The sequence below is a fragment of the Amblyraja radiata genome, chromosome 27, assembly GCF_010909765.2.
Source record: "Amblyraja radiata isolate CabotCenter1 chromosome 27, sAmbRad1.1.pri, whole genome shotgun sequence".
Classification (NCBI taxonomy): domain Eukaryota; kingdom Metazoa; phylum Chordata; class Chondrichthyes; order Rajiformes; family Rajidae; genus Amblyraja; species Amblyraja radiata.
The window spans coordinates 24,679,497-24,704,347 of NC_045982.1; the positions used below are offsets into that span (position 1 = coordinate 24,679,497).

General features: G+C 45.5%; 1 protein-coding gene across 1 annotated transcript; it reads left to right on the top strand.

Annotated features, from left to right (window-relative positions):
- The first annotated feature begins 8,324 nt into the window (after positions 1 to 8,324).
- On the top strand, positions 8,325 to 10,874 carry LOC116988229 (C-reactive protein-like). Its single transcript, XM_033044779.1, has 2 exons — positions 8,325 to 8,388; positions 10,088 to 10,874. Exons 1-2 carry the CDS (start codon positions 8,325 to 8,327, stop codon positions 10,702 to 10,704), a joined length of 681 nt encoding a protein of 226 aa, XP_032900670.1. The 3' UTR covers positions 10,705 to 10,874.
- The last annotated feature ends 13,977 nt before the right edge of the window (positions 10,875 to 24,851 follow it).

Consider the following 24,851-nt stretch of genomic DNA (forward strand, 5'->3'; position numbering starts at 1 on the left):
CAAAAGCTGTCGGACTAATCAAGGTACCGACGACGAGCAAAGCTTCATCGTTTCGGCGACAACACACCCCACGCCTTCATCGGCAGTAAGCGGTTCACTGAAGCTGGTGGCAGCTTGAAAACTGGGCAGAGGTCTTTCAGGCCAAGGCCCAAGCCAGTCTCAGGAAAAATATGGCATCCACGCACCCTACCAGTCCTACTCTCCAATCAAGGAGGGAAATAGAACCCACATCAGGGGCCTTTGGGCTTACCATAAGACCCATGGAGGTAGGTGGGTCTGGTTCTTCCAAAACATGGGGTATGTGGACCATTTACATGTTGGTAATATTTACACTTGTTTTTGTACAAATGACAATGATAACATGACATTCAGATCCGTTTATAACTAAAATGATAACATGTGATTAGTTTATACTGCACAGTATATAAGGGTTCCAAGCATGGCTTGGAATTGGGGCCAGAGTTGTCTTTCGAGGCAGGCTCAGTATTATGGCCAAGATTGCCTTTCAAGACAGGCTTGGAAATAAGGCCAGAGTTATCTTTCGAGGCAGGCTCAGAATTATTGCCAGAGTTGTCTTTCGAGGCAGGCTCAGCATTATGGCTAGGATTGCCTTTCGAGACAGGCTCGGGAATCTGGCCAGAGTTGTCGTTCGAGGCAGGCACGGAATTATGGCAGGGGTGAACTGTTCATTGTGAAAGATGAAGGATGTCGGTTCATACTTGATTAACTCACATGTGCAACATAGACATTTCAGAATAGGGAACTTCGTTACTGTCTAACAACTGATTCCATAGGATCTTTATGGCATGCATCAATCTCAAAGATGCATACTATTTAGGACCATTCACAGGGATCACCGGAGACATTTGAAATGTATCTGGATGGGGCAATGATAACCGTTAAAGCGTTGCAAAATGGATTAACTTCAGCTCCCAGGTTATTTACCAAATTACTAAACTGGTGCTTGGACTGCTCAGAGCTAAAAAAAGCACTTGTTTTGGCTTATCTGGATGATATTGTAAACGCTGTATATTGCTAAAATCACCTGTTTCAGCTGCAAACTATATTTGAGAAATTGAGGTTCCTCATCCATCCAGTTAAATTAAAGTTGATACCAACTAGAGTTATTGATTATTGGGATCTACCTTTAGCTATTAATTTGTCTGTGACTCCGCCCTAGGGCAAGAGATTGGAATTAATAGAAGCAGATGTTATGAAGCAGCCTTCTATTCATCAAGTGTAATTGGCAATATAGTAACTGTGTTTCAGCTGTGCAAGTTGGGCCTTTGCATTATCAGAACTTACAACGTGCAAAGTAGTAACCTCTCAAGTGCCATGTAGGTCATTGTTAACAGACCTATGCTATTGCCAGCTGAAGCTAACAAAGTCACAATGGTGGACGAACAGTACTCAGCATGGTTCCAGTAGTTTTTGGTCAGTAAATCTTCATGAGTTACCACTTCTTCAGTTATTGGTATCAAATACCTATAGACACTAGGTGCATTCTATGGGTTAAAGGGTTATTGCGCGAATATGCACAATCTGCATGCTCAATTCCAAGTTGATACACTGTGGTGGTAGCATATGTTAGTCACATGGGTGCAATCAAGTCAATGTATCCTGTGATATTTTACCTAACCTCATTTGGCACTGGTGCATCACCACGTAAAATCAATGACAACACAGAATGGATGTTGGATCACAAAGTATTTTATGACATTATGGCTCGATGGAACACCGAATATCGATATGTTTGCATCCAGGCTCATTCACCAGTTGCAAAAATACGTGGCATAACAGTGGCGAGAGATACATTCTCGCTACACGGGGGAGGAATGGTCTTTATGTCTTTCCTCCATTTTGCCTCATCAGTCTGGTCTTGCAATAAATTCAGCAAGTTCCCGCTTCAGGTTTTTTCGTATAGTCGGACTGACCTATGCAACCATGGTTCCCGCTTATGCTGGGAATAATAATAGAACCTTATATGGTTATTCTAAACACAAACTTTGCTGGTTCAGCCTGTGACTTGGGGAACCAGCCTCTACATGATAAAATAGTAAGATTAAACGAGAACTTACCAGTTTGAAGTTTGATCCTTATTTTATGAGGAGGAACGTTGAGGGACTACGTGAAGAACCCCGCTAGGACGCATGCGTGTCATTCTTCAAAGCAGCGGTGTGGAATCACAGATAACTATAATGACTAAACATAGTAAGATTAGACAACAGATACCAGTTCAGACTATGATCAAGGGTGGGAGCGGAGGGCACGTAGTCCCTCAACGTTCCTCCTCATAAAATAAGGATCAAACTTCAAACTGGTAAGTTCTCGTTTAATCTTACTATTTTACTTCGGAGTCACGTGAGTGACTACGTGAAGATTTTAAAGCTCTGTAATTTCATGCCGTGGAACGAGTCCATGCATCACATCTGCCTTGATTTTTGGGGAGAGTAGAGTTAACATCATTAGACATCAATACGATATTGAAATCCAACAGTAAAATTATGAACACCAATTATTGCCCCTATTTATGGGTATATTATATTACAGAACTTAAATTTGTTTCTGTAAATGTTTCAGGTTCAATGACTGGTTTATAAAGTCGTTGGAAAATTCCTCCGTTGGCTATCCTGCTGTCTTGAGGATTTGGTCCGTTGGTACGTCCAACTTCATAGCTGCCAATGTAGCTGCAGCCCTGGTGGAGTGAGATTTGAAATGCTAGTTTCCACTCCAGCCTATTTAGGACTTGTTTTAGCCATCTAGAGATGGTCTGGACTGTCACTGTTTTAAATGGCTGTTAGTAGCTGATTAAAGTGACATTCCTTCCCTCTGATGATCTTAGTATACTTCATGTATGATAGTAAGTGTGTTATAATACAGAGACGACCATCTGTAGGGTAGGCCCTGAATTCTGTTTTTTTTAATTTAAAAAAAAAAATTTTTAGGCGTGTTGACCCCTGTCTGTTCTGTATGACTATTACACTGATGTAAACCTTAAATTCCAGATGAATTAATCATGTTGTCCAACCTTATTTTCTGTGGTGACTGGACCCTTGTGGCATGACCAGGACCATCAGCATGACTGTTTTCATAGTCAGTTTCCGTAGGAACAGAGCTGTAGCTGGAGACCAGTTTCTTAACATGGTCAGTACAATGCTCACATCCCATATTTGGGAGTACCTGGTACTTGGGGACTAATTTTAAAAATGCCCCTCATGAGTTTGTTTACCAGGGTTTGTCCCAACAGAATGCCGCTCTGTACCTTCGACAGGTATATTGACAGAGCACCTCTGGCACAGTTGATGGCACTATGACTGAGCCTCTCATTGTAATGGAGGCTTGCCAGGAATTCCAGAACAGACGGGATGTTCATAGATCTGTGGGTGATGATTATTGTTGTGACAGTACTTCCCATTACTAGATGATACCAAGTACTGATGTTTAGGTGGACTGTCTGTGACCTGCTGAAATAATTCCGCATTCGGTCCGTCAGTCCCAGGTGTAGAAGAGGTGCTTTCAACTCTAAATAAATAGGTTAATATATAATAGTGACATGGGTAACTCCCCTTGTTGCGGGAAGACCCAGTGAGTTAGGTCTATGATGGATGGTGATGTATGGTTCTGACCCATGTTGATATCACCAGTACCCCTGGTTGCGTAGGGCAATCAGGTATATCAAGATTTGAGACGTGGAGTCTATAGTTTCTTCCTAAATACCCGACTGATGAGGCAAAGGGAGGGATGCATAAATGATCCCCCAATCAGCGAAGATACATCTGAACCACTGCCCCAGGTTCTGGCTCCCAAGAACATAATTTGATAACTGGTAAGAGCATGGATGTGAATTGGTCGTGATCTGGTGTTCCATACCGGCTGTTCCAGCAATACATATTTTATCCAACATCCATACAGAGTTTTTAGACTTAGCGTGACCTGTTGTCTGCCACTAAATTCAGTTTCCCTGGTAGTTGGAAGCTGATATCCAATCTCTATCTGGATACGCTATTAATCCAGATTAAATAGAGACAGTAACTCTCAGACTATTGCCTGCATCACAGTGAGGAGGTGCCCGGTGAACTCACCGCGGCGGATGCCAGCCTGTGTCCATTGTGTGCTGCTATTATTCCATGTATGGCTGCAGGCAACAACATCTCGTTCAGACCGAAAGGTCTGATTGACAAGAAGGATTCAATTCAATTCAATTCACAAATAGTGTTGGCCAGATAGTCACATGGTGTCGATATGTTTCTACCCATATAGTTGACATATGCTACCCCGGTGGTGTTGTCAATTTGTAGATTAACATACTGGTGATATAACCCAAAACAATTTGACTTAAAGCCATGACTAGCTCTCACTTCCCCAGGTATATATGCCCAACGTTAGTAGTGATGCCCCTGAGCATTCCATCTCCCCCACAGCTGGAGATGGAATTAGTAGCATCCCAATCCAAGGCCCATTAGTATGTGGTTCCATAGACGGGTAACTGTGTTTGGTTGTTTCATAAGTCTGTCAGAATGACCCCCACATAATTTCTTGAGTGACGCGTGTTGCGCTCTGTACTATGATTATGTAAAGGTCCGATATCATGTGGCTGTCACACAGCCCCTAATGCCAAATATTCTACTTCCAGTCTGATGGCTGGTTTAGTTCCCTGGAAGCCTCCATAAAGGCTGTACCCTTTCTTACGGCAAAGTTACTGCCATGTGAAGTGTGTTAACGGTGGACCGCAGACGATCTGTTGTGTTAAATACATCTGTGGGCACCTTCAATGAGTCCTATATAGCAAGCGTATTTTAATACCATGCTTGCGATGTAGTACCCTAGGATCAATCCCTTAGTTGCACCAAAGGTTCCCATCTGTAGTGAATATAAAGTACGAAGTATTCAAATTAGTCAATCTAAGATGAAGTGGCAACCTCCTCTAAATTATGATAAGGATATTTAGGACACAAATTCCTGTGATTCGTGTGGATGTCCTCCATAACTCCTATAATATATGGGCACTGTAGTTCAGTATGTGCTTTAGTTGTTTCTTTCCCTGTAAGCATGAACATTCAGTTCAGTACATGCTGAACTGGAGGATAATGGAATGAAGAATTCTAAGGTATACCCCTGTACTTCTGAATTTTAAGTGTCGGTAGAATAATTCTATGCATACAAATAGATCTGTTATCCCCCACCAACCTCCCTGGTTCCTATTAGTAGGTTAGTTACTATTTCGGCATCCTCCGTGGTCGTTGAGGTGCCGGTGTCTGATGAGGGTAGCACATTTCTCAGGAAGTAGTTTTTAAGACGTTCCTTAATGTGTCCCAGAGTTCCATGTGAAGATCTTTCCCTGTTAAGATAAAATGCCTCCAAATTTTAATATTGGAGGTTGGGAGGTTCCAGGTTATCATCTGTTAGGACTTAGAACATTCTTTCGTTTCAATTCCCTGCCCTACCATGTTTTGGTTGATACTGGGAACATTCAGGTTTTGCAGTTCCCTGATGGTAAGCGTTTTCCCCATAGGTTTTCCGCACCCTAAGTGGCCTAGGGGCATGTTCTGCTCCCCTGTTCAAGTGGAGCCCAAACCTGACCCCCTATACTCCCCTCTGATGAGGGAGAACACTGTGCAGCCCTACAAGAGGTACTGCTGTAGGACTTACTAGCTGCCCCTCTGTGACTAGTCTCCATCTCATGGAGCGGCCACTTACCTGCTCCAACAGCCGCTCCAGCTGGTCCCGATGCTCTCGGGCACCCAACCGGCTCCAATGCACATGATCACTGGCCATCGCGGCTGCTCCTGAAGCCGTTACTCCTGAGGCTGCTCCTGCTGCACTTCCTGCAGCCACTCCATCCGGCTCCAATGCTCACGGGCAATGGCCGTCACGGCTGCTCCTGAAGCTGCTCCTGTTCCAGCTCCTGCAGCCAGCCCAGGATTGACTCTCGGTGTTACCCTCTGATGAGTGAAAAACTCTGTGCCGCCCCACAAGGAGTACTGCTGTGGGGCTTTATTAGTTGCCCACTGTGGCTTTGCCACTTTGGAGTATTTCCACTCTGCAGCCCCACAAGGGGTACTGCTCCTGCAGCCGGTCCAACCGGCTCCAATGCTCTCGGGCACTGGCCGCTCCCGGCTGCTCTTTATCCTGCATCCAGCAGCCGCTCCAACCGACCCCGGTGCTCACGGGCACCGGCCGCTCACGGTTGCTCGTCATGCTGCAGCCGCTCCAACCGACCCCGGTGCTCACGGGCACTGGTCGCTCGCGGCTGCTTAATTTCTCCTGCAGCCGGTCCAACCGGCTCCAATGCTCTCGGGCACTGGCTGCTCCCGGCTGCTCTTTATACTGCATGCTGCAGCCGTTACCACTGACCTCGGTGCTCACGGGCACCGGCCGCTCACGGCTGCTTGTCATGCTGCAGCCGCTCCAACCGACCCCGGTGCTCACGGGCACTGGTCGCTCGCGGCTGCTTGCCATCTCCTCCAGCCGCTCCAACCGACCCCGGTGCACACGGGCACTGGTCGCTCGCGGCTGCTCCTCTCCCGACCGGCCGGGGCCGGCGCGGGAGCGAAGTCGGGAGCGAAATCGGACACAGCTGTTCCCATTACGGGAGATCAGCGTGCCGTTTGCTGCTGCTGCTGCCGGCTGCCCGCCGCTTCAGAAATGCTCCACCGCTGTCGGCATCCTCCTGGAGCTGAAGTCGGCTCCGGCTCCCGTTTAAGGGAGATAGCAGGGATCCGGCCGTTGCTGGCTGCCTGCAGTTCTGCAGACTCTCCCCAGCCAGTTTTCATCAGCCTTCTGTAGAAAAAAAAGGTAAGTAAAAGAACGACGTTCCCTCACCTTTCTATTGCAGGTTCAACCCCTGCCGTTTGGGAGGAACGTCCTTCCTCCAGCAATGACGAGTTCGAATGCGTGTAGCGTAATGGCACGCATGCGTCCTAGCGGGGTTCTTCACGTAGTCACTCACGTGACTCCGAAGTAAAATCAATTCATTGACTTGCAGACCCTGAGACAACTGTTCCTGCGGCTCAGGTTGTCAGACCGATCCATGTATATGCTCTCTGCAGAGTGCAGGGATAGCACCAAAAAAGCAGTACATATCCTCTTCATGAGATGGGAAGTGTTTTGTTTAAATGCTAATGTTACATATAATACAGCATGGACAACTGACGTCTTGGAGTTCATTTTCAAATGGGTCTTTGACAATAAATTAAGTTATAGTGCCATTAACTGTGCCAATCATGCCTTCTCATCATATTTGCTGCAGAGAGCAGGTTTGGTGCATTGTCTTGGTCACCTAGTTATAGGAAGGTTGTCATTAAGCTAGGAAGACTGCAGAGAAGATATGGGGAGGATGAGCAGGCCAGGACTTTATGCCTTGGTGTGCAGAATGCTGAGGGCTAATTTTATAAAAATGTATAATGTCATGAACGGAACAGATAGGGCAAATGTACAGTCTTTTAGACACAGTAGGGTAATCAAGAATCAGGGGACATAGGTTTAAGGTGAGAGGGTAGGATGAAAAGAAACCTGAGAGCAACTTATTCTCACGGAGGGTGGTGGGAATTTTGGTTAGGAAGATGGATAGGAAGATGGATAGGGAAGGTATAATGGGATATGGGCCAAATGCAGGCAGGTGGGACTAGTGTAGACAGGGCATCTTGGTTAGCATTGACAAGTTGGACTGAAGGGTATGTTTCTGTGCTGTATGATGCGATGACTCTAAGTTGTGCCCACTCATTCACTGATTGGACACTTTCCCATGGGGTGAATCCAGGCAGTAAACCAAACTTCTTTACATATATTCCAGGAATCAGCTGTCAGCGGTCCTGACCACAACCTCATGGCAAGCATCCAATACATGAACATGTGCCTCTCCCTATCAACATGAAGTTGTGTCACAGATCAGAGCCACAGTGGGATAGGGAAGATATCTCTCATCGGGCGGGGGAGGTGAACTTCATCACCTCCCGGGAAGGTGAATTAACGTGGCTCACTCCACTCCCTCCCCCTCATCACCTGATGCTGACTGATGTCAACACACAGATCAATGGCAGCTCTCTGAGTATTGAATGGCAACAGAGTTTGCTCCACCCCCTCAATTCCATCCTGCGATTGGCAGTGACTGGGTTTAGAAGAATATAAATTGCAGCATCTTGTGCCCAGGGTATTGGACCCCCCTGAGGTGAAACCAACTTGTTGGAGACAGACACAGTGAGTACCAGAGGGACTGTTTGTGTGTTGCTGACACACGGGACTGGCTGCTGGTTCTCAGTTTCAATGGATCGACAAGTGAAATGAAATGAATTGGGAATTCTATGTTTTAACAGGTTGGAGACAGGATGAAGCCCTTCGCAACAATTGTGCTTGTGATGTGCATTTACCTGTCAGGATCGGACAGTGCAGGTTTGTATGAGATTTACATGTAGGTTTGGAGAGTGTGTGTCTGTACTGACCATGATGTCAGTCTGAACTAATCCCATCTCCCTGCACAAGGTCTGTATCCCTCTATTCCTCGATGTGCATGTGTCTGTCTAAATGCCCTTAAACACTGCTATTGTATCTGTTTCTACCACCACCCCTGGCAGTGTGTTCCAGGCACCCACCACTGTGGAAACAGAAACTTGCCTTTCACATCTCCTTTTAACTTGATCCCTCTCACTATCTATCTGTGCCTTCTGCTACTTGTCATTTCCACCCTGGGGGATAAAACAGACTCTGACTATCTACACTAACTATGCTGCCTGTCATTTTAGAAAAATAGAAACATAGAAATTAGGTGCAGGAGTAGGCCATTCGGCCATTCGAGCCTGCACCGCCATTCAATATGATCATGGCTGATCATCCAACTCAGTATCCCGTACCTGCCTTCTCTCCATACCCTCTGATCCCCTTAGCCACAAGGGCCACATCTAACTCCCTCTTAAATATAGCCAATGAACTGGCCTCGACTACCCTCTGTGGCAGAGAGTTCCAGAGATTCACCACTCTCTGTGTGAAAAAAGTTCTTCTCATCTCGGTTTTAAAGGATTTCCCCCTTATCTTTAAGCTGTGACCCCTTATTCTAGAGAGTATAAACCAAGTCTATCCAGTCTTTCTTCATAAGACAGTCCTGACATCCCAGGAATCAGTCTGGTGATCCTTCTCTGCACTCCCTCTATGGCAATAATGTCCTTCCTCAGATTTGGAGACCAAAACTGTACGCAATACTCCAGGTGTGGTCTCTCCAAGACCCTGTACAACTGCAGTAGAACCTCCCTGCTCCTATACTCAAATCCTTTTGCTATGAAAGCTAACATACCATTCGCTTTCTTCACTGCCTGCTGCACCTGCATGCCTACTTTCAATGACTGGTGTACCATGACACCCAGGTCTCGCTGCATCTCCCCTTTTCCTAGTCGGCCACCATTTAGACAATAGTCTGCTTTCCTGTTTTTGCCACCAAAATGGATAACCTCACATTTATCCACATTATACTGCATCTGCCAAACATTTGCCCACTCACCCAGCCTATCCAAGTCACCTTGCAGTCTCCTAGCATCCTCCTCACAGCTAACACTGCCCCCCAGCTAAGTGTCATCCGCAAACTTGGAGATATTGCCTTCAATTCCCTCATCCAGATAATTAATATATATTGTAAATAGCTGTGGTCCCAGCACTGAGCCTTGCCGTACCCCACTAGTCACTGCCTGCCATTGTGAAAAGGACCCATATACTCCTACTCTTTGCTTCCTGTTTGCCAGCCAGTTCTCTATCCACATCAATACTGAACCCCCAATGCCGTGTGCTTTAAGTTTGTATACTAATCTCTTATGTGGGACCTTGTCGAAAGCCTTCTGTACAGTTTGCCCCTCAACCTCCAACACTCCAGACAAAATAATCTATGTTTGTCCCACCTCTCCTTGTACCTAAGGTGCTCCAATCCAGGTAAACTCTTCAACACTCTCTCCAAACCTGCCAGTCTTCAGATGCCACTCTGCCTCTCACATTAAAATAAAACATCCTTTTGCAAATCACTGCTCACTAGCGACCTTGTGCTCCATCTCAGATGGCAAAGTTACCATTTCAAACTGAGATTTTAAATTTTTACTTTTCAATTTTACAGGATTGAATGGAAAATCAGTGATATTCCCAACCGAGACAGACAACAGCTTCGTCAGGTTGAATGCGCCTCACTTCGCCAGTTTGACCGCCTTTACTGTTTGTTTCAGGGCAGCCACTGAAGCAACACGCCCTTACAGTTTGCTCTCCTACGCAACAAGCTATTCCCACAACGAACTCCTGATTTGGCATGTAAATAAAACACAACTCTATGTGTTGTTAGGAAGTAATGTAGGTAGGTTTTACGTCCCAGAAATGAATTCTTTACTGAGACACATCTGTGTGAACTGGGAGTCTAAAGGGGGTGAGATAACAGTCTGGGTCAATGGGAGACGCAGTGTACAGAAGATTGGTGGAAAGGGTCGGGTTGTGAGAGGGTCCGGTCAGTTTTTTCTTGGTCAGGAGCAAGACTCAGTTGGTGGACGTTTTGACAAGAAACAATCCTTTGTCGGAGAGATAACTGATGTTAATATGTGGGATCATGTTCTAAAACCCAATGAGATTGAGTTGATCAGTCAGGGGTGTTACGGTGATGGAGGGAACATCATTGACTGGGGATCTACAACATTTACACCAGGAGGGAACGTCATAATTGAAGACAATAATGATTGTACACTTTAAATGTTTTGGCTCCAAAAGGCATTTAAATGTGCAGAGGGGTACACAATCTCCTCAAACTACTGTAGCTGAATATAAACTTGCATTGCAATCTTTCCTCTCTAAACCAGATCAGTAGTAAAAGTAGTGGTGTTGATTCCAGAATAAAGGGTTGTTCACGTCAGGGTAAGGGACAACTCACTCTCCTTCCAGTTTCTCATCACCCTCACTGCCAGGGTAATGGCTTCAAACTCAATACACAAGAGTCTCGGCCATTCTCCGTCACACATTGAGAGAGGGATGGGGAGCGGGGAACCATGGTGGATGTCTGCATGGATCAGCAGGGTGTAAACCCCAGGGCACTGCCCCACACACTGACCCTTGATTGAAGCCCAGGGACTGCCCAGAACAGACAAGTCCGCCCTCTTTAACCAGACTCCCCTCCTCGACCATTCTCCTTCCTCAAATCCCATTGGGAACAGTTGGGCATCCCAGTTAAAAGGTGCAGCAGCACAAAGCAGTGTCCAGGGCATTTGGTGCCATCTCTCTGACACACACATGTAGACAATAAAGCGTCAGGGGCACGGGGGTGGTGGTGATGGGCAGACACGGACTGTGGGAAAGTCCCTGTGGTGGAGGCTGATCCTGTCTTGATTTAGATTGTGCTGATTGGAATTATTACTGTCTCTCTCTGTATTTCCCTCTTGATTTCACATTGTTTGTTACACCAAGGTTTGGAAAGCTCACAATATGTGTTCTGTGCTTCCAGTGATTGTGATTGAACTGTAACATTGCAGTTTCATCAACTTAATAAACGAGCATCAAAACAACAAAGATCTTGTCTCAGAAATGACTCTGTGTGTGTGTGTGTGTGTGTGTGTGTGTGTGTGTGTGTGTGTGTGTGTGTGTGTGTCTGGTCTGCAGTTAACACAGTGCATTCTCAGTGTCCATCACTAAATTAATTCAAGACAGCCCAGTATGGAGCTGATCTGTTGGCAATAAAATCACTTTAGGCTGAGAGACGATGAAACAAACAGGGTGAATGTGTATCCGTGGGAAAAGGGGAGAACTCCACTGGCTAGTAACAGTTGTTGTACCATGCTTGCCAACGGAGGCCATTATAGCCCAGTAATTGCTGCCCCAAAGCACATTCTAACATCCTGTGGTACCACCATTGCGGAGATCTCCAAATCCACATCCCTAGGTCCACACTGACCAAAATGCTATTGCAACTGGCCTCATAAATGAAGAGAGTGTCTCCTCCAGCAGCCACGTGTTGCAGTGGTCATCTGCTTGGCTGATCACAACTTGCAGATCACACACAAAGATGGAGCTATCAGCAACTGCTTTGTTTCACCCTGTCCACCACATGCAACGTACACTCTGCACTCACAAAGGTCAGACCCATCCCACCTTGAAGATTCCAGAAGTGGCTCGCCTGCAGTCCGTTTGTTTTTGCTTTTCTGTGTTGTTTTTTTCGTCTTGTTTGGCTCAGTTTTTGGTTTTTGGGTTGTGTTGTGTGTGGGGGGGGGGTTGAAACAGGGCTTTCTGTCTCTCCCTTCGGGGGAATGCGACTTTCTTGTCGTATCCCCCTTCTCTGCCTCCGTCTGCGCTGAGGCCTAATGGCGGAGTTGGCGACCTCGAGGTTCCGGAGGCAGAGCCTGTCAGGACTCGCCCTGGGCTCGCTCCCGTGAGGGCGGCCCAGCTCGAGGGTAACGGCGCTCCCGTGAGGGCGGCCCAGCTCAAGGGTAACGGCGCTCCTGTGAGGGCGACCCTGCTCGAGGGTAACGGCGCTCCCGTGAGGGCGGACTGGCGTGGGGCTGAGACGCTCCCATGAGGGCGGCCTGACGCGGGGCTGAGACGCTCCCGTAAGGGCGGCCTGGCTCGAGGGTAACGGTGCTGCCATGAGGGCGGCCTGGCGCGGGGTTGAGACGCTCACATGAGGGTGACCCGGCTCGGAGCTGGAACGGTGCTCCGGTGGCTGATGCGGCGTTGTGGCGGCGGCGGCCTGAGTCCGGGGTTCGGCCGCGGGGCAGTGGACGACGTCGTCAACAGCTGCGTCCGCTGGACTGGAGGGCGGCAGCTTCGACCAACCCGGGCAAAAGTGTTTGAACCGGCCCGTTCGCGGCGCTCGGTGAGCCGCGGGACTGGCTTACCATCGCCCGGTGGGGTATCGCCTCAGCGCAGAGGGAGAAGAGGAGGGAAGAGACAGCAGCCCTAAGATTTTTGCCTCCATCACAGTGAGGAGGTGCTTCGTGGACTCACTATGGTGGATGTTAATTTGTGTTTACTGTCTGTTCTGTTGTTTATTATTGTAGGTAACGACATTTCGTGCAGACCGTAAGGTCTGAATGACAAATAAAGGATCTAATCTAATCTAATCTAATACATTTGTCAAAAATTGCATCAAGATCTTGATCATTTGGCCAGAGTATTGAGTATAGAAGTTGGGAAGTCATGTTGCAGTTATATAAGGTGTTTGTGAGGCCACATTTCTAGAGTATTGTGTTCATTTCTGGGCACTGTGTAATAGGAAAGATGTTGTCAAGCTGGAAAGCGTGCAGAGAAGATTTACAAGGATGATGCCAGGAGTGGAGGGCCTGATCTAGAGGGAGCAGTTGAACAGACTAGGACTCATTTCCTTTCAGCACATGAGAATGAGGGTGATCTTATAGAAGTGTACAAAACTTGTGCGAGGAATAGATTAGGTCGATGCACAGAGTCCCCAGAGTAGGGGAATCGATAACCAGAAGACATAGGTTTAAGGTGAGTGGGCGGTGGGCGGGAAGATCTAATGAAAACGAGGGGTAACTCTTTTACACAATGGGTGGAGGGTATATGGAATGAGCTGCCGGAGGAGTTAGTTAAAACAAGTAACATAGAAACATAGAAACGTAGAAAATAGGTGCAGGAGTAGGCCATTCGGCCCTTCGAACCTGCACCGCCATTCATTATGATCATGGCTGATCATCCAACTCATTATCCCAACCCTTCCTTCTCTCCATACCCTCTAATCCCTTTTGCCACAAGGGCCACATCTAACTCCCTCTTAAATATAGCCAATGAACTGGCCTCAACTACCTTCTGTGGCAGAGAATTCCACAGATTCACCACTCTCTGTGTGAAAAATGATTTTCTCATCTCGGTCCTAAAAGACTTCCCTCTTATCCTTAAACTGTGACCCCTAGTTCTGGACTTCCCCAACTTCGGGAATAATCTTCCTGCATCTAGCCTGCCCAACCCCTTAAGATTTTTGTAAGTTTCTATAAGATCCCCCCTCAATCTTCTAAATTCTAGCGTGTACAAGCTGAGTCTATCCAGTCATTCTTCATATGAAAGTCCTGCCATCTCAGGAATCAGTCTGGTGAACCTGGCAAGAATGTCATTCCTCTGGTTAGGAGACCAAAACTGTATGCAATCCTCCTGGTGTGATCTCACCAAGGCCTGTACAACTGCAGTAGAACCTCCCTGCTCTTATACTCAAATCCATTTGCTATGAATGTTAACATACCATTTGCTTTCTTCACTGCGTGCTGCACCTGCATCTAGGCTTAATTACCAGTTGCCAAAATATGTTGTATGGTAGCCAGACCCAGGGGCAGTAGCGATAGATGCATTCTCATTACACTGGGGAGGAATGTTCTTTTATGCCTTTCCTCCATTTTGCCTCATCAGCCGGTGCTTGCTAAAAATCAAGCAAGATTCCGCATCAGGCCCAGGTACGTGGAAGTATGGGACGTTAACGTTGATTCCTTGCATTTATCGAGATACTGAACTCGTTTAACCTCGATCAATTAGCTCACCTTGGATCCCCTGACATTTAACCTTCCAGAGTCACCTGCAAATGCCCTTATCAAATGCACTGCTGATGTCCGTATCAACAACATATATGTCTTTGTCCTTGTCAACATTTTTGGTTACTTCTTCAAAAAAGATTCATAAAATACTTTCTTCCACCTACAAATCCATGCTGATTATCCCTAATCAACCTTTGTCTCTCCAAATGCATTTGTATCTAATCCCATAGAATCCTCCCCAGAAACTTGTTTTCCACAGATGTTAGATGTAACTCAGATCACTAATCTATAGTTCCCAGGCTTTTCCAGCCCCTTAAATAGAGAAAAACATTAGCACCCCTCCAGTCTTCTGACACCTTACCCATGTCTAATGATGATTCTTATCTCTCAATCAAGTTCTCCTGCCATTTCTTCTCTAGCTTCCAGTTCCAGTTGCTCTAGCTTCGCCATTCCAGTTACCGTTTTTTCAGGCGACTGCCGGCAACTTGACAGTCGCCGGCATTCTGCAAAAAAATTGCTTAATTGGGACAGGCCCATCAGGGACTCCAAAAAATATACAGGGAGCAAAAGAGTAGCTGTGGAGGGAATATTGTTGCCCTGAAGGATCAACATCACTGTCAGTGGTCGGGATAGGATTTGCTTGTATTTGAATGAGAATAGGCTAAGTAGGGAAAGTCAGCATGACTTTCTTGGCGGCATGTCATGTCTTGACATAGTTTTTTGTCAAAGGCAATTAATGAGGGTTGGGCAGTGGATCTTGTTTACATGGAATTTGATAAGGCACATGATAAAGATTCTCAGTCATAAGCTGGGGCAACACGAAGAACAGCCTGGGGACTCACTCCCTACATCAAGGCAACGGTGCAAAAGTCACCTGTCGAAGGAGGGGTATGAGATTTGAGGATCTAATCAAAATCCATGAGACAGGGGATGAAGCAGATGGATGGTCTCATGGACTATCCTTGCTGATTAACCCTGGGAGTGATTCAGTGGGACTGGGGGCCAAATGTAGAGGGAAAGGCTGAGATCAGGAGTGGGCATCAACCATGGGATGGGTTCCCAGATGGAGGATGGATGAGGATCCACAAACCTGTCTATGACGACGGGACAATGGTGGAGTCAAAAGCTTCAAATTCCTGTGCGTGCATATTTCTGAAGATCTTTCCTGGACACAAGATAGACACAAAAAGCTGGAATAACTCAGTGGGACAGGCAGCATCCCTGGAGAGAAGGAATCTGTGATGTTTTGGGTCAAGTCCCCACTAATGCGATTATAAAGAAAACCCATCAATGCCTCTGCTTCCTGAGGTGATCAGGGAGATTTGGTATGTCAGAGAGGATTCTCTTGAACTTCAACAGGTGTACAGTAGAGAGCATCACGGCCTGGTTCGGCAACTTGAATGCCCAGGAATGGAGAAGACTGCAAAAAGTTGTGAACACTGCCCATTCTATCACAGGTTCTGACCACCCCAACATCAAAAAGATTTACAGGTGTCGCTGCCTCAAAAAGGAAGCCAGCATCGTCAGAGACCAACACCACCCTGGCCACACACTCATTTCATCCATATCACTGGGAAGAAGATAAAGTACCCTGAAAACTGTAACGTCCAAGTTCAGGCCAGTTCTATCAGGCTAGTAAACAGTACAACCGCCATTAAGCCCTGAATTACATAGACTATCATTGTTAGGATTGCTCTACTGTTGTTTGTTTTTTATGTACATATATTTTATTGTATAGCAGTATGCAAAAACAAATTTCAGACCTCGCTTTGATAATAAAGTGTTATCGTATTGTATCGTATATGTGGTGTGTGAGTATATGTATACATATATATATATATATATATATATATGTATATACATTTGTGTGTATGTGTGAATAAGTGTATACATACACACACTGAACTTGTCTTTCTCATTTATTATATTGCTTACAGTGCACTATGTTTATGTATTCTTTGTGCTGCTGGAAGTAAAAATGATCTATCTGGGACACATGACAAGAAAATATTCTTGATAATCTCCTGTTCTAGACTATTGGGCGGCAGCTCCACCCCCTTAGATTAAAAGTGTAAAAAAGGCAAAAGATTTTGAAATTAAAACCACCATCTTCAAATGATGTCACAATGGCTCAGCTAGCAGGCACCTGCCTCAGCAAAGATATCATCCTGTAGTTGACACGATATTTGCGATTATAGCTTTAAAAATGCCAACTTTCACAAGATCGTTACATATTCTGATTCACATTTTCCCCCTCGAGGCAGAGACCACTTTCACTAAACATTTTATGCTTTATTTCTTGACTTATTACTGATTAAAGTTTAATAAAATCAAAATACCTTTAATTTCAAACAGAACAGCTTTAACTGATGATGTCATAATGGCCAGACTAGCAGGGGGAGGGCGAATTACTATTGCAACACACAGGGCAGGTGCAATTGGAATTTTGTTTAAAGATCACTGTTGAGGAAGGCAAGGGGAGGGCTGGAATCTTACGTTCGGGAACGGTTTGAGTTGGAGGACCACGCCTCCCGTGGGGGTTATGGGTAGGGAATGGGTGCGTTGGGGGTGTCTGCACTTGGTCTAGTCTCCTTTAAACTTTCTCTGTCCCACTGTAAACCTGTGCCCTCTGGTACTTGTCATTTCCAAGTAAAGACGATCTACCCCAACTATGCTCCACGTCATTTGTGCTTCTTTAATGCTCCAGTGAAAACAACCTCATTAGTCCAATCTCTCCTTGTACCTAACGCACAACATTGTGGCTAAAAGACATTGAGGTTTTTACTGATAGTGCTTGCAATGTGCATTTATCTGCACTGTAGGATACTGCATGGATAGTGGCCATTTAGCCCATGCTGTCCCTACCTGCTCTCTCTGACCTTTCCCAGAATTTGCCTTTCATTTCCTGACCTACTCTCCTCTGGGGGAGTAGCAACAACCAAAGATCCTATAGCGAAGCAAGATAGACCACTTCTTCTAAATGCAATGGGCTGACGTGTAGTACGCAACGGAGCAGAATGTGGGCCTTTTTTTCATCCATTTCAGTAATCCGACCCGACCCGACTCGCAGTGTAATCAACGTTGCGGGGAAACAGTTTGTGTTAATAAATTATAATTCTGAAAATGAGGAGAAGATTTTTAACAAATAACTTTTATTTTTACGAGGATGTTTCCGTAACCGGCTTCCGTCTCCGCACTAGTATCTTTGCTCCGCCATGGGATCTTTGGTGCGGAGACGGAAGCCGGTTACGGAAATGGGTCCGAAAATTACCATGAATCTGCCCATGACCGTACTACGTCTTTTTCGTTGAGTGGTCTATCTTGCTTGCTATAGGATCTTTGGCAACAACCTCCATTTCTATGCACGGATCTGCATCCTGTTAACCTTTAGGACGCAGTAATCTCTGTTTCCAAGGTGCTCCATGATTTGCTCTACCAGTTCTGGCTAATTTACCAGAACAATTTCAGCAATGCTGCCTTCCTTGTAAACGAGAAACAGGCTGAAGAGTGGGTTCAGCAGAATGCACTTCTGAAACTCCATCCCTGTCCCTAAGATTTCAAGAAAAAATCTTTTTGCAGAAAACTGCGCTCTAATTATCCTGTGCTCCATCTCCGATGGCAAAGGTGCAATTTCAAACAGAGATTGAACATTCAAACTTCATATTTTACAGGTACACAAAAAAGCTGGAGAAACTCAGCGGGTGCAGCAGCATTTATGGAGCGAAGGAAAAAGGCAAAGTTTCCGGCCGAAACTCTTCTTCGGACTGCAGTCTTCGATTTTCCAGCATCTGCAGTTCCTTCTTAAACACTTCATATTTTACAGGATTGATGAAGAAATCAGTGATATTCCCAAGCAAAACAGCCAACAGCTTTGTCAGGTTGGATGCACCCGATTTCTCTGACTTGACTGCGTTTACTGTCTGCCTCAGAGCAGCCTCAAAAAGGTGAGATAACAGTCTGGGTCAATGGGAGACATAGACTTATGCCCCTGTCCCACTTAGGAAACCTGAACGGAAACCTCTGGAGACCAAGGTTTCCGTGCGGTTCCCGGAGGTTGGAGGTGGTTGCCGGAGGTTGCAGGTAGTGGAAGCAGGTAGGGAGACTGACACAAACCTCCTGGAACGTACGGGAACTGCACGGAAACCTTGGGTGGGGCGCAAAGTCTCCAGAGGTTTCCGTTAAGGTTCCCTAAGTGGGACAGGGGCAGAAGGAAGGCTGGTGGATTGGGTGGAGTTGTGAAAAACGGTGGCCAGTTCGATCTTCACCATAAATGGAAGAGCCTTTGGGAGTGTTGTAGAGCAGAGGGATCTAGGAGTGCAGGTACATAGTTTAGTTTATTGTCACATGTATCAAGGTACTATGGTGCTATCCAGTCAGTGAAAAGACTATATATGTTTATACATGTTCACAATCCAGCTGCCCAGACTGTACAGAATAATGTTCAGTGCAGGATGGAGACCAGAAAAGTCGGATTTAAGATAGTCTCTACAATGAAGTAGATGGTAGCTCAGGACCATTATCGGATGGTTCAGTTGCCTGACAGCAGCTGGGTAGTAAATATCCCTGAATCTGAAGATGGCCTCATCTATAGGGAAAGGTTGCACAGGCTCGGACCTTATTTCCTGCTCTGTTCTGTTGTTTATTATTGTAGGTAACAACATTTCGTTCAGACCATAAGGTCTGAATGACAAATAAAGGATCTAATCTAATCTAATCTAAGAAGTTTGTCAAAAATTGCATCAAGATCTTGATCATTTGGCCAGAGTATTGAGTATAGAAGTTGGGAAGTCATGTTGCAGTTATATAAGGTGTTTGTGAGGCCACATTTCTAGAGTATTGTGTTCATTTCTGGGCACTGTGTAATAGGAAAGATGTTGTCAAGCTGGAAAGCGTGCAGAGAAGATTTACAAGGATGATGCCAGGAGTGGAGGGCCTGATCTAGAGGGAGCAGTTGAACAGACTAGGACTCAATTCCTTTCAGCACATGAGAATGAGGGTGATCTTATAGAAGTGTACAAAACTTGTGCGAGGAATAGATTGGGTCGATGCACAGAGTCCCCAGAGTAGGGGAATCGATAACCAGAAGACATAGGTTTAAGGTGAGTGGGTGGTGGGCGGGAAGATCTAATGAAAACGAGGGGTAACTCTTTTACACAATGGGTGGAGGGTATATGGAATGAGCTGCCGGAGGAGGTAGTTAAAACAAGAAACATAGAAACATAGAAAATAGGTGCAGGAGTAGGCCATTCGGCCCTTCGAGCCTGCACCGCCATTCAATATGATCATGGCTGATCATCCAACTCATTATCCCAACCCTGCCTTCTCTCCATACCCTCTAATCCCTTTTGCCACAAGGGCCACATCTAACTCCCTCTTAAATATAGCCAATGAACTGGCCTCAACTACCTTCTGTGGCAGAGAATTCCACAGATTCACCACTCTCTGTGTGAAAAATGATTTTCTCAGCTCGGTCCTAAAAGACTTCCCTCTTATCCTTAAACTGTGACCCCTAGTTCTGGACTTCCCCAACTTCGGGAATAAACTTCTTGCATCTAGCCTGTCCAACCCCTTAAGATTTTTGTAAGTTTCTATAAGATCCCTCCTCAATCTTCTAAATTCTAGCGTGTACAAGCTGAGTCTATCCAGTCTTTCTTCATATGAAAGTCCTGCCATCTCAGGAATCAGTCTAGTGAACCTGGCAAGAATGTCATTCCTCTGGTTAGGAGCCCAAAACTGTATGCAATCCTCCTGGTGTGATCTCACCAAGGCCTGTACAACTGCAGTAGAACCTCCCTGCTCTTATACTCAAATCCATTTTGCTATGAATGTTAACATACCATTTGCTTTCTTCACTGCGTGCTGCACCTGCATCTAGGCTTAATTACCAGTTGCCAAAAGATGTTGTATGGTAGCCAGACCCAGGGGCAGTAGCGATAGATGCATTCTCGTTACACTGGGGAGGAATGTTCTTTTATGCCTTTCCTCCATTTTGCCTCATCAGCCGGTGCTTGCTAAAAATCAAGCAAGATTCCGCATCAGGCATTTTAGTAGTGCCTGACTGGCCTACGCGGCCATGGTTCCTGTTGATGTTAGGAATGTTAACGGAACCATATATGGTTATTAGTAAGCATAAAGCTTTGCTTGTTCATCCCATGACTCGGGAATCTCACCCTCTGCATGATAAAAATCAACTTATTGATTTGCAGAGTTTAAGAAGACCTTTACTGGGGCTGAGATTATCCGACCGAACAGTGGACGTGATCACTGCAGCTTGGCTGGACAATACCAAGAAGCAATACATTTCCTACATCAAGAGATGGGAAGTGTTTTGTGTAAATTCAAATATAACTTATAATACTGCACGTATAGCTGATGTCCTAGAGTTTCTATCAATGTTATTTTTTTGATAAAAGAATAAGTTATAGTGCCATCAACACTGCCAAAAGTGCCTTATCATCGTACTTGCTGCTGGGATCGGGACACCACTCTGTTGGTTCTCACCCTTTGATATCCAAATTCATGAAGGGTATCTTTAACATAAATCCTCCCAGGCCCAGGTACGTGGAAGTATGGGACGTTAACATTGTGTTAACATTGCTTCGCGGTTGGGCTCCAGCTGCACCTTTATAGAAACATAGAAACATAGAAAATAGGTGCAGGAGTAGGCCATTCGGCCCTTCGAGCCTGCACCGCCATTCAATATGATCATGGCTGATCATCCAACTCAGTATCCTGTACCTGCCTTCTCTCCATATCCCCTGATCCCTTTAGCCACAAAGGCCACATCTAACTCCTTCTTAAATATAGCCAATGAACTGGCCTCAACTACCTTCTGTGGCAGAGAATTCCAGGTCTTTATTATCTTTATTATCAATTATCTTTGGTCCGGCTCACCTATAAGGTAATAATGATCAAGGCGCTAATTTCAGCGCAACGTGTCCAGTCGTTGCAAAAGCTAAGGCTGGACAGGACGGTTATGTCTACCAATAAGATAACGTTCTATATAAATGAGTTAATTAAGCAAAGAAGACCTAGGAGTCTTGGGTCTGAAGCTGGAGTTTTTAGCATATCCAACGGATCGTAGATTATGTGTTGTCACATATATTCAACAATATATAAAGGCTACAAAGAACCTTAGAGGCACTGAACTGGCTATGTTCATCACTCATAGGAAACCACACAAGAGGGTATCGGTGCAGACCATCTCTAGGTGGTTGAGACATGTATTGGCTTTCGCAGGAGTGGACACTGATGTTTTTAAATCTCACTCCACCAGGGCTGCAACAACATCAGCAGCGAGGTTCATGGAGGTTCCGCTGGACCGCATCCTAGCGACAGCAGGATGGTCGAATGAGCAGACTTTCCAAGCCTTTTACAAAATGCCTATTGCCAGGCCTGGTTCGTTTGCCAACACAATTTTGAATTCTGTTAAATACATTTTTATTTTCCTGGATGTAAGGGACCACTTTTATTATTATTACTATCTTTTCAACCATATCTGGTCAACTGATGCAGTGTGTTTGCATGGACTCGGGTTCACGGCATGAAATCACAGGGCTTTGAAATCTTCACGTAGTCACTCACGTGACTTCGAAATAAAATAGAAAGATTAAACGAGAACTTGCCGTTTGAAGTTTGATCTTTATTTTATGAGAAATTGCGATGAGGAATTACGTGCCCTCCACTCCCAACCCTATTCTCATAAAGATCATCGGTAGTTCTAGTATCTTAAATCTTCCTATAGTTAGGTCAGCGATTGTTCTGTGATTTCATATGGCTGCTTTAAAGGTTGACGTGCATGCGGGCTGGCGGGCTTCTTCACGTTATCCCTCATCGCAACTTCTCATAAAATCAAAATCAAATTTCAAATGGCAAGTTCTCGTTTAATCTTTCTATTTGACCTATTACCAAAATGTACCAAATGTATTAAAAACATGTACCAAAAGTCTTATTTTCTACCCCTTCTACCTGTTACACTATGCCTCTTTAGGGGAACTATGTACCTGCACTCCTAGATCCCTCTGCTCTACAACACTCCCAAAGGCTCTTCCATTTATGGTGAAGATCCTGTCCTGATTCAACTTCTAAAAATGCAACACCTCACACTTATCTGCATTCAACTCCATTAACCATTCCATTGCCTACTTGCCTTGCTGATCAAGATTCTACTGAACTTTGTGCAAAAGGCTTAGATGGTGCAGAATTTGATAGGTGTATTTAGGGATGTTTTTAAGACTTAGTAATGGACACTAAATGCAGTGAACCTTACTTGGAACCCGGATACTCAAACACAGTCATTGACGTACGCAAACACATAATACATTCTGTTTTGATGCTCATTTATTAAGCAGATGAAACTGCAATGTTGCAGTCCAATCACAATCACTGGTAGCACAGAACACATTGTGAGCTTTCCAAACCTTGGTGTAACAAATAATGTGAAATCAAGAGGTTAAATACAGAGAGAGACAGTAATAATTCCAATCAGCACAATCTAAATCAAGACAGGATCAGCCTCCACGACAGGGACTTTCCCACAGTCCGTGTCTGCCCATCACCACCACCCCCGTGCCCCTGATGCTTTCTTGTCTACATGTGTGTTTCAGAGAGATGGCACCAAATGCCCTGGACACTGCTCTGTACTGTAACATCTTTTAACTGGGATGCCCGACTGTTTCCAGTGGGATTTGAGGAAGGGCTCCAGCAGAATGGACGAGGAGGGGAGTCTGGTTAAAGAGGGCGGACTTGTCTGTTCTGAGCAGTCCCTGGGCATCAGTCAAGGGTCAGTGTGTGAGGCAGTGCCCTGGGGTTTACACCCTGCTGATCCATGTAGTCATCACCATGGTTCCCCACTCCCCATCCCTCTCTCAATGTGTGACGGAGAATGGCCGAGACTCTTGTGTACTGAGTTTGAACCCATTACCCTGTCAGTGAGGGGGATGAGAAACTGCAAGGACAATGAGTTGTCCCTTACCCCGACATAAACAGCCCTTTATTCTGGAATCAACATCAGTACTTCTACTACTGATCTGGTTTAGAGAGGAAAGATCGCAAAGCGAGGCCATATTTAGCAAGATTAGTTTGAGGAGATTGTGTTCCCCTCTGCACATTTAAATGCTTTTTGTAGCCAAAACATTTAAAGTGTACAATAATTATTGTCTTTAATTATGACATTCCCTCCTGTTGTAAATGGTGTTGATTCCCAGTCAATGATGTTCCCTCCATCAATGTAACACCCCTGGCTGATCAACTCAATCTCATTGGGTTTTAGAACACGATCCCACATATTAACATCAGTTATCTCTCCGACAAACGACTGCATTAGTGTGGACTCATCCCGAAATGCCACCCATTCCTTCTCGCCAGAGATGGCCTAGCTCAACTGTGGGCTCCTGGTCAAAGGGTAGGTATGAGGAGTTGTCTGAGTGCTGGTGCCTGTCCTCAGCTTCAAAGAGACACTTCATTTTCCTGCACTTCCTCTGGCAGTTTGATCTGTGCATCCAACACCAAGGAGGGAAAAAGTTGCTCCTCTGGTTCCTATTAGATATTCCCTCTCTCACATTTGACCTATGTCCAATGGGTCTTGATACTCTTACTCTGGGTAAAAGACTGCGTGCATTCACCCTAACTATTCTCCTCATGATTTTATACCCCTCTATACAATCACCCCTCAGTCTTCGGAGCAGGAAATAAGGTCCGAGCCTGTGCAACCTTTCCCTATAGATGAGGCCATCTTCAGATTCAGGGATATTTTCTACCCAGCTGCTGTCAGGCAACTGAACCATCCGATAATGGTCCTGAGCTACGATCTACTTCATTGTAGAGACTATCTTAAATCGGACTTTTCTGGTCTCCATCTTGCACTGAACATTATTCTGTACAGTCTGGGCAGCTGGATTGTGAACATGTATAAACATATATAGTCTTTTCACTGACTGGATAGCACCATAGTACCTTGATACATGTGACAATAAACTAAACTATGTACCTGCACTCCTAGATCCCTCTGCTCTACAACACTCCCAAAAGCTCTTCCATTTATGGTGAAGATCAAACTGGCCACCGTTTTTCACAACTCCACCCAAACCACCAGCCTTCCTTATGCCCTTGTCCCACTTAGGAAACCTTAATGGAAACCTCTGGAGACTTTGCGCCCCACCCAAGGTTTCCGTGCAGTTCCCGGAGGTTCCCGGAGGTTTTTGTCAGTCTCCCTACCTGCTTCCACTACCTGCAATCTCCGGCAACCACCTCCAAACTCCGGGAACCGCACGGAAACATTGGGTGGGGCACAAAGTCTCCAGAGGTATCCGTTCAGGTTTCCTAAGTGGGACAGGGGCATAAGACTACGTCTCCCATTGGCCCAGACTGTTATCT